Source organism: Cajanus cajan, chromosome 1, assembly GCF_000230855.2.
Source record: "Cajanus cajan strain Asha chromosome 1, NIPB_CcT2T_4, whole genome shotgun sequence".
NCBI lineage: Eukaryota > Viridiplantae > Streptophyta > Magnoliopsida > Fabales > Fabaceae > Cajanus > Cajanus cajan.
Window position 1 is genome coordinate 38,014,779 of NC_138517.1, and position 19,107 is coordinate 38,033,885.

The window sequence follows — 19,107 nt, forward strand, 5'->3', positions numbered from 1 at the left end:
TATATGGAGAGTGAATAATATAATATAATCCTTATATCCGGTAAGAAAGAAGAATGTAATTTATATTAATAATATTAAATAAATGTATTTAATCATATATATTTTATTTAAAAAAAGAAAAAGACATTAACACTTAGAAGAGAGTAATGTAATTTATTCTAAATTAAATTATATTCAATTCAATAACTCGTTGAAAGTATTTTTACAAATCTAATAACATGATTTATTATAAGTCTAATTAACTAATTATATAATTACAATGTAACAAATATATAATATATTATTTTTGTGAAGAAGGAATATATACGTTTTAGATTGATAATAAATAAATAAATATAAATATAATTATAAGTTACCATGAATAATATAAAAAAATGTTTAATAATGATTAAATTTATGTGATTAATAATATACATGGTATGTATTACTGGCATGCCAAAACCCTCTTCTGTAGATGTATATATGATCATCAACCCATGAGAGGCAAAGCCCTGCTCTGATGAAAATGGCAGCAAAGAAAGCATGGAGAATCGTTCCGAGACCCCTCCTAGAAACCGTCCTCAACAACCACGCGCACCACCACCGCGTCCATCAAACCCTCCTCCTTCACGGCCCCAGAGGCGTCGGAAAAACCACCCTCATTCTCCGCCGTACTTTTCTCTCTCTAAACTCTCTCTCTAAAGCCCAAAGCCCATTCAATTCAACATTCCTCTCTTCTTCTTACGTGCAGGCTTACTCCCCGACTGGAACCAAGGCCCTCACCTCACCGGCTACGTGGACTTCGCCCAACCCATCAAAGCCCACCACGGCCCGTGGGCCTCGTGGTCCACCTGCCCTCCGCCGCCCCTCTCCGAATGCCGCCAAGCCCTCGAGCAATGCCTGGAGTCCATGGCCGAGAAGGGCATCCGCGCCGGCACCATCACCTCCCAACAGATATTCGCCACTCTCAACAAGTGGCACGGCCTCTCCGCCGCCCTCCGCCGCCTCCTGCACGCCGCCAACTCCCGCGCCTCCCCGGCCGCGCTGTGGGACCGCGCCGTGTTCTCGGTGTCCGGCCAGTGCGCCGCCGCCGAGGCTGCCCGGATTTTGGGATTCGGGGAGGAGGAGAGGAATCGCTTGTCCGTTGAGGAGGCTTCTTACTTGAGCGAATCCGTTGCGGCGCTGAAGCTCGCAAAGAAGGTGATCGAGGTTCAGCAAGGGTGGAGGGTCAATGCCATTGCGAACATGAATCGCACCGGCGTCTTCTCAAGGACTTTGACTCATTCTTCCACTGATTGGCCTTGCTTGTTGCTGGAGTTGCTTTCACAAGCTGCTGAAATTGACCATTTTCAGGTGCGTGTCCTAATTCCTAAATTACCTGACTTAATCAAGGTTTTAAATTACACTCATGGATTTCATTGCTGGCAATTCTGGCTGATGTAGCCTCAATTGCATTTGCCTAGACCTCTGGAACCGTGATATTGTGGTTGCAATTGCAGTTGTGGACCATAATTGTCTAATTGTTGAATATAAAGATGCACTTCATGGAAGTATCAATCCGGAAATGAGTTTCTTTTGAAAGATTGGATGCTTATTTTATCAAGTCATGTTGGATTGCGTTGTTTGTAGTGTGTTGTGACTTGTGAAGTTCAAATTGATGATGTATTCATGTAACTGCAGCCAAAGCTGGTTATTAACAATATTGAAGTTCTAAAGCATGCCACTGTAAATGACGAGTTATCAGTCAGTGGACCCCTATATCATGATAGTCTGATATGGAGAATTATTGCTTTGGGCGCAAATGAGCAGTGTCTGCCTGTTTTCCTGGTGACATCTGATAGGTGATTATCTTAAGTTAAACTTCATTTCCTAACATTGTCATAATTTACGTGCAAATTTCTTAAGTTAAACTGTCACTGGATTTCAATTCAATTTTTTTTAGCCATTATTGCTTAATTTTATGCTTATTAAGCTAATTTGTTTCCCAATAAAATAATAAGGAATTTATTTATGCATTTGTTCTTTGGTGTCATTTGATCCATCTAGCCAACATAATTTAATGGGAAAAACGCTTGGTTGTTGTTGTTGTGTTTTGATTTGTTCCTTTGGCAAGAGAGGTCAGGGATTGTAACATGGGCTGTAGATGTATGGTTGAGTATATCATTATTTTTACTCCATTAGAATTGTGGGAAAACATTAAACTTAAGTGCTTGCTATTGAAATATTTGAAGCTTGTAAAGTATATAATCCTGTTGCTGTCAACATTTTACTTAATTACTTATTTTGCATAGAAGGCACTGCAATTCTTTTCATAACTATATTGACTCCTGATTATATAATAATAACATGGAAAAACTATTTGTATCAAATGATTGAAAGACGACTACTAGATGCCAGGACTGGAATAAGTAGTATCATTTCTTGTATTTTTCTGTATCAATTCATTACTTTTGCAGCAACCATATTTTATGATGATTACAAGTAGACGTAGTCAATTATGATTGTTTTACTGCAGTAATTCAAACATTTGCCTTTATACTCAAGAAGTAAATACTTTTTATGGCCTTGGGTCTCGGTTGTCTTCCATGTTGTATGCATCCAACATAACTGGTTCATGCTTTTTGTGGTCTGATTTCCTAGAGCTTTTGGTTTTTCAGAGTTCCATCTATTTTACTAGTTCTTATATCCTCCCCTCTTCATGTATTCTTCTTTCATTCTTATGTAATAATTATGCAAATTGAACATATGGTGTTTCCCTCTCTTTCCTTTTTACAAATTCCAACGTACAGTTATTTTACTTTTCTATCCTTTCTACAAATTTCAATACCTTGTTATTTGCCTCAGTTACTATTCATATGAAGCTTTCTTGGAGTTTGGATATACGGAGATATTTATCTCACGTGAGGTACTTTGAATAACTATCATCTTCCTCCTTCAGTATCTCTCTCTCTTGACACACCTATGCACACTAATACATCCTGTGATCTTATGTATGAATTGGGGTCAAGATACATGAACTGACATGCTCTTGTTAGCTGTCCTCTTTTGAATTAAGCATGGAATAGAAAATGAAGGATTAGTCTACAGCTATTTTGTTTAGAATGTCTATCTCCCTTTCCATGTGAAATACCAAATGTGACTAGTAACAAGGTAAAACACACTTTACCTTCTGAGGTTAGGGCACTTGGGCTAGGAAAGTTGAAAGGAAAACACAATCTGTGAATTTATGTCAGTGCCCATAAGGTTAAGTGACTATTCCAAGTGACACTCACAACTATTTATGCTACTATGTTAGAGTGTAACATCTTTATTTTTTTATTTTTATTTTTTTATAGATTGTTGAAACAAATGTTATTTATCTACTTTAAAATGAATGTTAGGGGCTAAAAATAGTGAATTTTAAAGGGATGGAAACTAAAGAAAAATACTTTCAAGGACCAAAAACAAAAACAATTATATCAATTTCTAGAGAGATAGAAAACAAATAATTTTTTAATATGGACCAAAATCAAAACTCGCTAATTTTACGTAGACTAAGAACATATTTAAACCTTTTATTATTATTATTATTATTATTATTGGTGATGATTTTAAGGAGAAAAAAGTATGGAGTCAACAATAGTTAAGGAGTTTGAGATTACAACTTTTGGGAGGCTGAAATATTTACTAGAAATTGAAGTGTTTCACATCAAGAAAGGCACTTTCATACCTGAACAAAAACATGTCAAAATTTGCTCAAGGAGATAGGTAAGGCAACTTGTAAACCTGTAGGTAATTCCATGGATTCAAACTAGGATAGTGCAATAATGGGTAAGATGTAGTAGTGTTTGGTTGGAAAATTAATGTATCATGAGAGCCAGTTTGACCACTGCAATGCTAGGCAAACTGATATCTGGGTTCTTAATGGACAAGGTTTGCTTGAGGGTGTGACATGGAAGAAATGGATCCGGAGGAGGCTTCAACAACATTAATGGATGCAACCTTGAATTTTTCAAGGTGAGATTTGTGTGCCAGAAGCAGGGTTTCCACTTCATCAATGGACAACAATTCAAAGTGACCGATGATGAGAGACATGGTTGATTCATATTCTTTGCGTAAGCCCTCAAGAATGATATCAAAATGTTCTTTTGAGGAAATAGAGTCACCAATAGGCAATAGCTGTGAGGGCATCAATAGGAATGTATTTTATCCCAAAGTTTAAAGGATGTCTTGTAGCCTATAACATGAGTAAGCATGTCTTTTGACATGGAAGATTGTAACCAAGACAGCAAGAATTGATCTTGCTGTTCCCAGGGAAGGTAAGATTCACAAACTTGACTAGCATCACGATTAGTAATGGAAAGAAACTTCTGAGGTATCTGTGGGTTGACTAGAAAATGATGAAGTCTGGCCCTTGATCACTGGTTCAACCTGCTAGCATCAAATAAGATAGTTCTTGGTGTTTTTAGAGATGGTGTGGGAGAAGGTGAGAGATGGAGTCGGTTTCTTTGGATGAACTGTATTGATGGGTTCAACATTGAAAAGTGGAGGAGGCAGTGGAGAAGAATCAGCTATGAGTGAGGTGTTGAGGGATTGAAGGGATAAAGAAGGGAAGGATTGATGAGCTCTATGATACCATAATAGAGATATATAGTGAAGTCAAGAGAGAGAGATAGAGAATATTTCTGAACTGTAAAATATGTAATCAACCCACTGAATAGAGAGTACATGTAGTTTATATATAGAGGCAAAAACTTCTAACAGAAGTTGTTGGGCTATAACAGCTGTTGGGCCTATAACTGAAATTCTGGAAATATTGAATATGACTAAAATACTAACTGAATAAGTAATACAACAGAAAATAATAAAACAGAAAATGTAAGGTTCTACACTACTGCTGTACATACAAGTAAAGAGTAAAACTTTACTCTAATGAGATGCAACCCCAGATTGATGACATACTAGCACTTCGCAATAACACTGAAGGTTTTGCAGAGGTTTTGGGTAAGTGGCGAGACTTCCAGACTGCGAGAACTCCTGGGAATCTTTTGATAAGATGCAAAAGACTTTTCCCTTGTTTCCCCTTGAGGTGAAAGTTTTTTTTTTTGGGGGAGAGGGGAGGGAGTAATGCTACCTATGATGCACCGATACGATACGCGTATCGGATACGACATGTATACGATACGACGATACGATTATTTTAAAATATTTAGGATATGATACTTGTAAGATACGTGTCATCATATGTATCAATATTCATACAATATAATAATTGTGTACTTGTAATTTTGATCAAAATTCATAAACATTAAATGTATAATTGCTATTTTGCAAATCCAAATTAAAAACATATTTATTGTACATTACTAAAAATAAATAAATTATAAATCATTTCATCATAAATTACTTTTTATTATTTACAAATAGAAATAATATTATCAATTTCATTTCTTTCTTAAAATTGTCTATGTAGAAGACAATTTTCATTTACAGTTCATCAAGGACCAATTCTATGTTTCTATATTAAACATGTTTATATATCTTATTTAGCTGTAATAGATATTTCCTAATTTTTCAAAAATTTGAATACTTTTTCGATCTGTATCACCAATAAGTATCGGTGAAGTATCTGAGAGTATCGGAATTGAATAAAATTTTCATAATATTTTTAAAGGTTAGACATGTATCGGTGAAGTATCCAAAAGTATCGTATCGGATTTGGATACGTGAAGCAAATTGAAGTATTTGTACTTCATAGATTGCTACACATCAGTAGTAAACAGGGTCTATTTTAGGGGGGCTAATAAAGGAAAGGAGGGAATTAGAACATAATTGTAAGCAGAAGTGCCTATAAATAGGAAATAACGGTCAGTTAGTTGGGCAGTTAGAATTTGACTCAGTCTTGGGAGAGAAAGGTGCTCTCAAACACATTTTAACCTGTATTCTTTTTCTGTTCTTCATCAAGAACACACTGAATAATAATACTAAGTTTCTCAGCTCTATATTTTCTATCATTTTTTCCCCTCAAGTCTGGTAGAACCTTTCAGCTATATGCAACATATATCTAAATATGTGTGGCAAGTCATAGTTCGAACAGTTTTATTGTTTATATTTTGCTTTTATAGGTGCATGGAAATCCATCAATGATGATGGCTAATCATAGAGTTGGGATGTATGGAATTGAGTATTGGGTGGTAAAAAACTAACACAAGAATAAGTTCAATATGAAAAAGATGATAATGTTGTGCTCAATGAGTGGACATACTAGATAAGACAAGGTTGGGAGTGAATTTATTAGAGAGAAAGTTGTGGTAGCACCTATTGTAGAAAGAAATAGTAGAATCTTTCCTTATGTGGTTATGGCCAGAGTTTAGAAGACCTATAGAAGTCCTAGTAGGGAGTGTAGATAAAATGGAGAGTAGCTTAATAAAATAGGTAGGAGAAGATTGAGAATGCTATAAAAGAAATAATTAAGGATTTAGTGGTCGATGACTTGTCTTTAGACACAATTCACAAGAGGATATTATGGCATCAAATTATTCATGTAGCTGATCCCACCTAGCGGGGAAAAGACTTGGTGATGGTTGTAACTTATTACTGTGCTTCCACCTAGAATTTGGTTATCAAGACAAGATGATTTTTGAGATGTTGTCCTTACAGTTGCTTGTATGCAACTGGACAATGTACATGAGTGTCTAAGGCCATTTTCATTTGTTATTTTGTAATTAGTTATGTTATTAATTCAACGACTTTTGCCTGGCAGACCTTTGGATGGACCCCACAAGAAGCCAAGATGCACATGGTCACTGACTATTTTAGTCAGTCAGAAGTATGGGTTTTTCATAATCTTCAAGATTTTTAAATTCTTGTTTTTATTTTAGTTCATGGAAATCATTGATAATTTTAACTAATATTTCTTAAATTGCAGTGGAAAGTAATTGATGAGATACTTGGGCCAAACCCTCGTCATCTATTTGAACTTTATGCACTTAAACAAAGGTACTATTACCAGAAGTAAGAGTTTTTTTAAATTATTTTATTATATGCTTATGAAAAATGTAGTGTAAGCAATAACACTCTTTTGAGCATTATGTGGAGGTGTTCTATATTATCACAGGTTCTCTTACTGCTGTACTTTTGCTACTTGTTACACATCACTGGAACTGTATGCCTTACTAGCTCATGCTTTTGTTTGATTCTAGACCAACAGAAGACAAGGCTTGTACCTTCGATGACATTGTAGATGCATATATAGCATATTTGCAAGTAAGTTCAAAATTAGGAATGAAATATATTATCTTTCAGTCCAGACCCTATTAATTTGTTGGTGGGAATAGATTGTTTGCTTGGGTAAATATAAAGCACAAACACACAAGGCTCATAGCATTTTCTTTTTGTGAAGCTCATTTTCATAGGACTTAACTAGGTTGGCTACTTTGTTTTTAATAGTTGACATATATAAACATTAATTCTCAATTTAGATTTTTGTCGGTTGATTATATATATAGGGGATGAATCAAATTACCTTGATACAACATTTCCAACTATGACACCAGGAATAATTTTATATAAAAGGTGAATTTTTTCGATCCAACAGTTGAAGTATAACTTTATATTACCTTAAATATTTATTTCAAATTTTGTCAAAATTGGATAATGATAAGAAAGTAATCAAATTATTAATATTTTAGCATTTTTTGAAAATTATATACTACATCAATTTTGATAGATATATGAATGAAGTATCAAATAATTTTAGATCATTATAAAATGTTATGTATATGATCTAGGTAAAAGGAACTTTCAATTTATAACAATGATTTTTGAGAAAAAGTCATCGAATTGAAAGTTATAGAATGTAGTAATAGTTGATCAAAGTTATATTGGTGTAATTTGATCCTTCCTTTTATATATATATATATATATATATATATTTGAGGTATCTTGGTGTCTGCATTGTGTATATGTAGGAGTTGGTGCTTCATATCTAGAAACTGGAGAATAAATCACTTTTGATTGTAAACAGCCTAAAAAGTTTGTATGAAAAATGGTACGAATGACTTTTCTTTTTAACCTGCGAAATAGATTTCTTTATATTATGCAATTTTGGGATTATTCAAGAAAAGCTCATCCAAATGCATGATATATCTTGTAAATTGCATTATTTTATCCACAATTGCACTATGCAATACCATGAAACTTTTTCTCCCATGAAGAGATAAATTTAGTTTCCACCATATCAAGAAAAGTTGACAAAATGGGTGGATATGTAAAAGATATTATTTCCTTTGTCACTTTGACTCGTATAAAAACAGAAAATAAAAAACTGAATTTTCATTTTTATATATTTTTCAAATTGAAAGGGATGAAGTCGCTAATAAAGGATATAAACAAACTGCTAAAAAACAAAGGGGTTTTATATACATATAACCTCTTTTACCTTATATTTGAGTGTTTTTTTAATCCGGAATTATAATAGCAACAATAGGGTTCGACCCTAGTGGTTTTCTTATATTTGAGTTTAAACAAGAAAGGAAATGGAGAGAAGTCAGATAGGGTGAAATTGCCAATTTTTGGCTGTTTGATTAAGAGGAGAAACAGGAAGGAAATACTTTTTTTAGTGAGTTCCACATGTAAAAAAAAATTACCCCTAATTTTTATTGAAATTTGAGGGAATTATTGTTGCACTATATTTTCTTTAATATGTTAAAAATTATTAAAATAAATAATTTAATGTTGAAAAATAGTAGAGTTTAATTTTTTTGAGTTAAATTTAGTTTTTTAAATCATTATAAAACTTTATACATGATTTACTTTTCCACTCGCTCATTCAAACTAGGGAAGAGAAATTTCTTCTCATTTCATTGTTATTTCTATTCAAGCATTAATATAAAAACATCTTATCGACTCCATTTGACTTTTACTTTTATCCTTATTTTGTCTTTCTCTTGTTTCTCTCCTCTCTATTTACTCTAATCCAATGAGTATTTATGAAGGTAAATAAAATAAGATCGCAGGTGGTCCAACTAGACGGATATAGGAGAACAGAAAGAATTACATATAGTATTTAGCTTGATTTTTATTTTTCAGATCATTATCCAACATTCTAAATAGAAAATCACACGACACATGTATGATTTTGGTTTTTGGTCGACTTACATGTAGTTCTATTTGAAGTTTAAAAACATTTCAAATGTCTTCATTAGATTGTGGTAAATTATGAACAATGCCCTCCAGGAGCTAGTTGATTTTATAATTTCTAATATTACAAACTTGAAATTAGGAAAAATCTTATACATTAAAATAAAAAACATAAAAAGGTTCGTAAAACTTTACTGTTTTTCTGTTGGAGGTGGAATTTACAGATAGTGAATTTTCAAAATCTAAGGATGATGTGTTTTATTTTTTATTTTTACTTTTTGTTGGTTAATTTAAATTAATTTTCTCTAGTCTTCTCACTTCTTCACGTGAGTAATGACATGTATTATTCAACATCATTTAGATTACTGTTGTGAACCCTGCTTTGGATAGAGCATTGGAGATCTTGCAAAAATTTGCAAATGATGTATACAAGGGAAAGGTTTCAAAAGACAAATTACGTTTTGGTGCACCTTGGAGGCATCCACCAAAAATTGATGATCCTAAGTTGCACATGGAATGGGCAAAGCTTCAGTTAATGGATTTTGTGCAGTCTTTGGCCAATACTGAATTTGGGGTAAACTTGCTTATCTTTCTTAACTTATATTTTGTTCTTATGCAACTACAGTTCTGTTGAAAAATGAAAGATATAGGAGGAAAATCATATAAATATATAAGCTAATGCAAATACAAACACAATGCATGGATATCAAATGCAAAATTATAGGATAATGTCCCTACTTTTTATTTTTGTTTGTTAAAAGGAGGTTTTTAAGCTTTACTATCCTACTTGTTATGAGTAGTAAATGTGAAAATGGGTTTTTGTATACCTAAAAGTAGGCTATCAAAGAGCACGTGGATCAATTGGTATGAGATTGTTCTAGTTTAACTAATTGTCTTGAGTTTGAGTCCTAGGTTTGCAATTGTTATAAATACTCAGATTTGCAATTGTTATAAATACTCAGAGGGAGAGAATTGTCGTGTATAGTAGTTCTGCCTAGCTCGAACAGGATTGACTTTCACGAAGGATACATGTGGTCTGTAAACAATAGAAAAAAAAAAGAAAGCCTAAAAATAGGCCGAAAACTTTTATGTGAAAGGGGTCAAGCAGCTTAACTATTATAGTTATTATTACCATAGTGTAAAGAAAATATTTCCTGTCTTGTTGTCAAAAACATGAATACATTATGTAGAAAGACATAAAGAGAAAAAGGAAATAATAAATAGGATATTCCTAAAATTGATTAGGAATCCCAAAATTACATGATTGAAATAAAGAATAAAGTAATTGACTGCAATCCTTCCAATTAATGAGATGCTGTGATTCTTTTACAATTTTGGGATTGATTTCTGACAATTATTGTCTTGTTTAAATTCAAGGAAGTGATGAGAAGACGTATTTATTCTTAGGATCTCCTTTTCTCAGATTACTGTTTGTACTACTGTTAGTATGTTTGGGAAAACTTATTTCCCAACATCCAGTTGTTTTTTTAGTAGAAAAAAAGCTGTTTGTGAAATAAATTGTGAGACAACAGCTTAAAGTAAGCTACTTTTTTTTTTCTTTTAAAGTTAGCTACTTTTATGAATCTAAAAATTTGAAGCTTATGATTATTTTTCAAAAGTTTTTTTTTTTCTCTTAAAACAAATTTACTACATAAAAGCTGATTTTTTTTGCACCCAAACGAAATTAAATATCACAATTTCTTTTCATCAAATTTATCCAAACAAAATTTCATTTCGATTATAATCAATTACAATAATAATTGATTATACATATAATCGATTATTGAAATATTATAATTTTCACAGCTTTCTCAAACATATTGATATTGATTAACTTATGTTTAGCTCCTAGTTGAATGTTCTTGTATGAGTGGATAACTACTAATGAAATGGGAAATTATTTCCATATTCTTTGATATTAAAGTCTGAAGGAAGTGTCATTATTAACTTGTTTAAATTATTTCAGTAAAAAGGAAAATAAGTAAAACATGATTCAACTATTATGAGATAAACTAAGAATTGTTGATAGATTCCAACCAATGCCTCCACCCCCTTGTATTTGTGGGGGAAATATTACAGATATGTTATATCGTTGAGTTTTGTATGAGTTAGGTTAATGTGTCAGTTACACTTTGTAACAATTCTGTTAGATTGTAACCGACTGCTGTATCTGTAGTCAGAATCATATAAATTGGTTCACTATCATTCAGGTCAAATTGTAATTAACTTTCAACCATTTCAGAATATACACAAAAGTTCTCCCTCTCTTTTTCTTTACTCATGCATTTATGAGCTTGTTTGGATTAACTTCTCAAGAAACACTTTTAGGAGAGAAAAATATGAAGGAAAATCAAAATAAGTTTCTTCATAGAGCTTGTTTGGATGCAAGCCTAAAAACTTTTCAGAGCTATTTTCAGTGAAAATACTTACAAAAGCTTTTCTAGACTATATCTAAATAGACTCATATACTAAAACTAGCTGATGCATTAGTTAAAAATAAGATTTTGGAGAAGCTAATATGAGAGTTTCTATAAATTATGCAGAAATTTATTTCATTTTTTGATAGAACTGGTACCAACCGAATATGAAATTCAGATTTAATAACAACAGAATGCCGAAACTTTATTAATCGTAATATTGCTTCTTGAGACGAATTACAACTGGACACCAATAGCCAGCTACCCAAAACCTAATTCTTCCCAATCGTGATCCCAATAGAGGTACAATATCCTCTATTTAAACTAAATCTAATAACTGAAAATAGATAACTAATCAAAACAAACTATTAAAAGATAAACCTAAAAAATAGATAAATTATTTAAAATAGATAAACCAAAGCTTTAAAATAAATAATGATAAAACAGATAACTCAGTTCTGTTTGGCTAACTATTATCATTATTTTCCCTTTTGTGGCGCCTCCTATATACCTTAGTAATAGGAGGTTTCGGTTGAAGTCTATCATTTTTCCTTTCTATTTTTCTCTCTTAGAAGTACTTCTAGAATAGTTTACCGAAACAGACCCTTTATTAAATGGTGTAGGGGACTTCTTTTATGGGTGGTGAGTAGTGAGAGAAAGCATCTCGGAGAATCATTGAGTTAAGTATTGGGCAGAGAGCATTTGTTCTGTGAAGGAGCTTTGCTCCAGGCAGTAGGAATACTTTTTCCTCTGTAATGTTTCCATTTCAAAAATAATACACTTAATACTCATTACTGAGTTGTTTTTTCCCGTTTAATTGCTACTAGTATTTCTGGTATTCATCAGCATCTCTCTTTATGCAAGTAGTATCTCGTATGATAGTTGGATATTTATGGTACTAAAAGGTATTGTTGTTTCGTTTATTTATTGACAGTGCAAATTTGTGCTTCAGCTTGAATCTATTTAATAATGCTGATCATTATCTTCAAGCAGGTCAATTACCGAACTGATTATAGTGAAGAAATCTTTGATGATCCATCTACTGCTGCATTATTACAGGTATGTTAATTTCAGAAATGCCATTGGCTTTTTACGATATTCCTTGTCAATTTTTATATTTTAGGTCATTCAACTTGAAGTTGAGATGTTGCAGATGATTGTAACGTTTATTTTTTTAAATTGGTTGCTTCCTTGAGTCTATTTATTTCTTGTTTTTGTGAAAGGGTGGCTGTTAATTATGGCTAAAATTTCAATTGAAAATTGAAACACCATACAGAATAACTATAGAAGCATAAAGCATAAAAAACTCATTTAAAAAATTCAATCTATCTCATCCATTTAAGAAAGAAAACCATTCAATCCATCCATTAAAAATATGATTTTATAAATGGATATCAGATCCATGCATATAAATAACATTTTAAAAATTAAATAATTTCATTTTTGAAATGTTCTTTTTTTCTTTCTTCTCTATATAGTTTCTCACTCTTTTATCTCTATGTTTGGGCTGTCCACACAATTAGTACGTGAAATTACTTCAATTTTGTAAAAAGGCAGAACATTGAGAATGCTTGATTAATTGACTTAAAAAAGTCTTAGTCTTAAGTTATAAGTTATATGTAATACCAAAAACAATTAAATTTAATGTGTTATATATGTGTGTGTGAGACAATATTATTGCAAAAAATTTAGTTAATATTCACTTTAATCGATCAACATTCAAATGGTTCATGCAACTTTGTTTAAATATTGAGAGTCAGAGACGTTACACAAATGCCTTTAATTTAATAACATTTTTTCACTATATTTCCCCCAAAATTTATGTCTGCCGTAAATTCAACATGTTTCTTTTGTGGTGGTTATTTATCCTCCATTGAAAGTGAAACTTCGTATTCATTTGGCAAGCAGAAATTAAAAGATTAGTTATTAAATTTGTATTAATTTTGCATTTCTTTATCAAAACAAAAAGCCTTATCATTTTTTTGTTATTTTTTCATTTCACTTGTAACTTTGAATGTTTGCTAAATAATTATGGAGTCCTTTCAAATCTTATAAACTCAAATTATTTTCAAATCTTACAATTTTTTATGATTTAAATCCACAGTGCAAGTAAGGGAATGTTTGTATTATTCAGTAACAGAAATAAAGTAAATATGAAAGGAGATCAATCCTACTACTAGAGCGGAGTCTCTCCTAAACATTCTTTATATATGCCAATACCTGGCTCACACATTTGGCAATTCGGTTACTCCCGTTGCCACCTCTTTTCACACCCTGGTTCCTCCTAGCATACACTCCTAGTCTTGGGCCTTCCCTTTAAGTCTAGGCTTACACCACCAGTCTTATCAATACCCACTTCTTCGAAAGGAGACTTGTTCTCAAGTCTTGGTTGTGAGAATTGACTTTTTATATTGAGCTCTTCTTCCCAAGTCGTTTCTTCCATTCCTTGTCCCTTCCCTTGAATTAGAACTCGGTTAATAGATTCTCCAACTTTCTTGATCATTATTGGGGCCAACACAACTTTGGCCTCCTCACTAACAGCATCATCACTGGTCAACACCACAGGAAGAGTCTCCTCCATGTTATAATCGCCCACAGCCTTCTTTAATAGTGACACATGAAAAACTGAGTGTATCTTGGATGCCTCCGGCAATTGCAACCTGTATGCTACTGCTCCTACACGAGCTAACACTTTGAAAGGCCAATGTTAACGGGGAGCTAACTTAGGATTAATTTTGGTTCCTACAGTTAACTGCCATGGGACCTTAGCTTTAGGAAAACCCATTCTCCAGCTTCAACTGGCTATCATTCCTCTTTCTATCTGCTTGGGTCTTCATCCGATTTTGAGCACTTTGCAACTGATATTTTAATTGAGTGATAGCTTCAACTCTGATCTCTCCAGGTTGAAACCTACTGATGGCTTTCTACCATAGACAACTTCAAATGGTGTCATTCTAGTCTATGTATAAAAATTGGTACTGTACCAATACTTAGCCCAAAGTTTGGGCTGGTTAGCCACAGAACACCTCAGAAATTTCTCCAAACATCAGTTCACCGCCTCCGTTTGGCTATCCATTTGCGCGTGATAGGCCACTCTCATTTTTAGAGATGCGCCTGAGCTTAAACAATTCCTTACCAAATAAACTAACAAAAATGAGGTCCCTGTTACTGATTATGGAGGCTGGAACACCATGTAAAATCACCACATCTTTGGCAAAATTCTCAGCCAACACCCGTGCTGAATACGGATGTTAAGGGTAATGAAGTGACTATATTTGGACAGCCTGTCCACCACCACTAAAATGGCTTCATAACCCTTAGACTTTGGAAGACCTGTGATGAAGGCCATAGATATCTCCTCCTATATCTGTTCAGGAATATTGAATGGCTGTAGCAACTCATCAGGCGCTGCAGCTAGGTATCTTTGTCTCTGGCATGTGTAACAACCCATCACAGACTGTTGGACACTACTATTCATTCCAAACCAGAACAGATTTTCCGCCACCTCCTATAAGTTCTACAGTACCCTGAATGGCCTCCTGGGGAGTCTTGTGGAATTCCTTAAGCATTTTGGGTATCCAATCAGAGTTAGAGGACAGCACCAACCTCCCCACATAAAACAGCGTGCCCCTCTTGTAGATGAACCCTGACTTGGTTTCCTTATCCTGTTTCAAATCTGATATAGACGCAGCTTCTCATCTTGATAAACTTCCATAGTTTCCTGAATCCTTTCCCAATTCGGGTAATAAACCAATATGTGCAATTTAGCTTCCCCATACATCTTTGACAATGCATCTGCCCCTCTGTTTTCTACTTCTACTCCCGGTTTATATTCAATATCAAACTTATATCCCAACAACTTAGCAATTTTGTTGATCCATGGTAGTTACTCTCTGTAGTAGTAATTGCCTTGAACTTTTTTGATTCATTTGAATTATAAATTTCCTCCCCCAACAAATATGGTCGTCAATGCTGAATTTCCAAAGCCACAACCATTAATTCTTTCTCTTAGGAAGATTTTGTCCAAGTTCCTCTCTCCCAATGCCTTGCTGATATAAGCTAGAGGTTTGCCGTCTTGAGTAAGAATAGCACCTATGCCCTGATCAGAAGCATCACTTTCAGTCACAAATTCTTGCTGAAAGTTTGTTAAAGCCAACACTGGGCCAGTTTGATGTAATGGGGTCCTTGCCCAGTTACTTTGAAATTTTGTTATAAATATTTTGTTACTTTTCTTGATGTCTTCAGTAGTGCAACATGCTCCTTAGGTCTCTTTACTCTTCTTATAGATTCTTCTAGCCCAACCATAGGCTCCTCCCATTTAGCTATTCTCTTCTTGGGTCTTCTTAACCCAATTAAGGGGTCCGTCCTTGTTGTCTTCCTTTTCTTCTTGAAGGTCTTCATTGATCTTTGTCACTTTTACCACTGAAAATCAACAATAACAACCTAACCTATTCCTTAGATGGGATCAGCTCAATGAGTTATACATACATATGACACTTAAGAAAATTAGAGAAGCAACACAATGTGATTTCCTTAATCAACAGAAGCAACAATTACAAATGCATTTTTCCCAGAAGGTGGGGTTTCCTATTAATACTCAATAGTATGAAGGCCTTGAATTCCTTAAAATATATTTGTAAAATTTATTACACCATGTTCTTAGATACATTGTATGGGTAAATTTCATATCTTTTTTCTCCTCTTTGTGGTGTTTTGAAGGTGGGGTTGCTTTACACTCAAAGGGATCCACCGTTCCTTCGTCCCATATCTAAGGGGATTCAGAGGTGTCTAGTGAGATGGTAAGTAATTTTCTTTAGTTTCAATGTGCAGATAATAAACTGGACATGATTAAAATACTTTTGCATATTGATATTTGATTGCAGGCTTGTACAGCAGCAGATGCAGCTGAATTTCCGCGACTTGATTCATTTTGTGTGGCACAGAATAATACGTGGACGTTATTATCGCCATTTGATGGTACAAGTAGGCTACAAGTAGAGCATGAAAGTAGGTAAAATGTTTGAGCAATCCCCCTTTATTTTGGTTGAGACTAATATCACATAATTAAATATTGGTCGCTATGTTGATCCTCGGTGAATACTGAGATATTACTTATTTGGCAATCAGAAAAATGGATTTAGTTCATTATCTTTACTGTAGTGTTATGGCATTTGTAGAGCTTAGGAGAGATTTTAGCGCTGTAAAACTCAGTATGTAGAGTGGTAGAAAGTGAGGAATATATTGGGAGTTCATTTGGTGGGTTTCGGAAGCTGCTATACTTGGATATATTTGACGGGTACATGGGCCCAAACCAATACATTAAGGAGACGGTATTGCAAGTTTATATTCATTACCCTGGTTTCGGGGTCTTTTTTGCTCATACCCTGTAATGACATTTCCTATTCGGTTAATTACAAAAAGCAATTTTTAATATTCTAATCAATATTCAACAACCTATATACAATAATCTTATTTGCTCTTTTTTCTGCTTTTTGTTCTTTTCTTTTTTTTCTTTTTTTCTATTTTAATTTTTCACATTACATATTTGGGTTGAGAAGAATGATTTGTGTGAAAGTAACTATTGTTATGTATTCAGGTTAACTTTGAAAATGACAAAGTGAGGCAAATTTTCCACTGATTTCGTGGAGAGACATGTATGTTAACTACGACCAATTTATTGTATTTTGAAGATTGAGTGCAATTATCATATGCTGTTTATATTTTTTGTACTCTAACTTCTATTGAAGAGTTTTGGTTAACATTTTTTTGTTGGGTGAAGTTTTTATTCCTTATATCCAAGATGAAATGCATTTAAAAATGGCACATTGCATTATGCTTGGAGTGGAGTAACTTCCTGAACTAGATAATTTGGTTCCTTATTCAGTTACATTTTTGATTTTTGCCTTGTTCCTTTTTATGAGTAAACCCTCAATTCAGTACTTGACAGCTGTCAGTTAGTTATTAGTTTGTTGGTCTCTTAGGTTTTTTTTAGAAGATACTTGTATTTGTAATATAAATACTGCCCTATGTAAACTGAATCATTTTGTATCAATAATATCCAGATTTCTGTTTCTCCTAAATTATTTTACTTCACAATTTAATTATGGTATCAGAGATTGAGAAAATCTCGTATGGCTTCCGATTTGAGACCTTCACCAAACTTGCCGCCACTTGGTCAAGATGAGCATAAACGAATGCCGCGGCAGCTATTTTCGCATATAATAACTCTTCGTGTGGAAGCAGCAGATTGAACCCATGCATCGTGGCCACAAGCTGCATAGGTTTCTCCTAAATCCAGAAATTATGTCGAGGTTTTTCTTTCAAGCTGATTACGATGCTGGAATTGTACAACAATGATTAAGAAATAAAATGAAAGTTTAGGAAAAATGTAATATTTATTACCAATGTCTTTTTATTTTTTTAGTATTTAATGAAAGAATAATTATCATTTTGTTAATTATTGACGATAATAATGGTATAATGGTTAGTAAAACTATGAGTTAATCATCCATACACTGTCAATGTAAATTTTTTTTACACTGGTAACTAATTATATCTTTTAAATTATTTTATTTTATTTTTAGTTCATTAAATAAGTAAATAACATGACACTATTAAAATATATGATTGATTGCTAGTATAATTTTTTTTTACACTGACAGTATTTAAATGATTAAATCTAAAATTATATAACAAAATATTTGAGGACATAAGCTGATGGTTGGAATAAGAGGAAAGTAAGAGTTTGTCAGTTCAGATAATTCAATAAAAAATAAGATCAATGATATAAACTAAATCAATTAAGTTGGTTTAATTTTTTTCTTAATTGAATAAATTCAATTCAAACTCATTAAATTCAACTCTAATTGATTCCAATCACATATATGCATTTTACGAATCATGTTTGAAAATTGAACTAATTAAAATTAATAGTATTTAATTATTTTAATTATAATATAATACTTATGATTTTATAAGTAACATGAGTGTAAAGTTATTATAATGTACTAACCTATAATAGTTATGATATCTTTTATCCTGTATAGATAAATTTAAAATTTCTTAACACATTTATAAGAATTAATCTAAATTCATGTATAAATAATTTAAATGAAATCTCTAACATAAGGTAAAGAGTATCATATAAAAAATTTTGAAAAAAATTCTACTAAACAAAAACAGAAAATTAAACTCGAATCCTATTATAGAAATTAATAAAAATGTTATTCCTAATTTAAGTCTTGATGTCGTAAGTCTTACCAGAACACTTCCAAGACAAGGATTATGTCTCGTCATCGACATAATTAAGATTTCAATGAACATTACATGCAATAACATTCATATAACCAAGACATGGAAACAGGGGGAGTGAGAAACTTCTCACTCTAGCTCATGGTATGAAATAAAAAATAGATAACCAAACTCACTTCATACATTAATCATACAATAACATGAGAATAAAAATCAATTATCATAATCATTCATATATCACTACCAACACAACAACGCATTAATTGTAAGTAATTCAGACACATGCTATGGAATGCAATGGATATAGACTTTCGGTTCGCATGCATGTGGTACCAAATAT

The 19,107-nt window shown here is 32.9% G+C and overlaps 1 protein-coding gene across 7 annotated transcripts; it reads left to right on the forward strand.

Moving 5' to 3' along the window:
• Window positions 1–442: 442 nt before the first annotated feature.
• On the forward strand, window positions 443–17,973 carry LOC109809755 (uncharacterized). 7 transcript variants are annotated; one of them, XR_003805057.2, is made up of 13 exons: window positions 444–650; window positions 731–1,332; window positions 1,660–1,820; window positions 2,824–2,884; window positions 6,722–6,787; window positions 6,887–6,957; window positions 7,161–7,224; window positions 9,461–9,673; window positions 12,510–12,575; window positions 16,236–16,315; window positions 16,400–16,527; window positions 17,113–17,170; window positions 17,630–17,973. XR_003805057.2 is itself a non-coding variant. In XM_020373148.3 (12 exons), exons 1-11 carry the CDS (start codon window positions 500–502, stop codon window positions 16,512–16,514), a joined length of 1,650 nt encoding a protein of 549 aa, XP_020228737.1. In that variant the 5' UTR covers window positions 443–499; the 3' UTR covers window positions 16,515–16,527; window positions 17,630–17,973. The 7 variants fall into 7 exon arrangements, 5 of the variants coding, with proteins under 5 accessions (XP_020228737.1, XP_082916269.1, XP_020228735.1 ...); XR_003805058.2 differs by having other exon boundaries at window positions 16,400–16,523; XM_020373148.3 differs by lacking the exon at window positions 17,113–17,170 and having other exon boundaries at window positions 443–650.
• The last annotated feature ends 1,134 nt before the right edge of the window (window positions 17,974–19,107 follow it).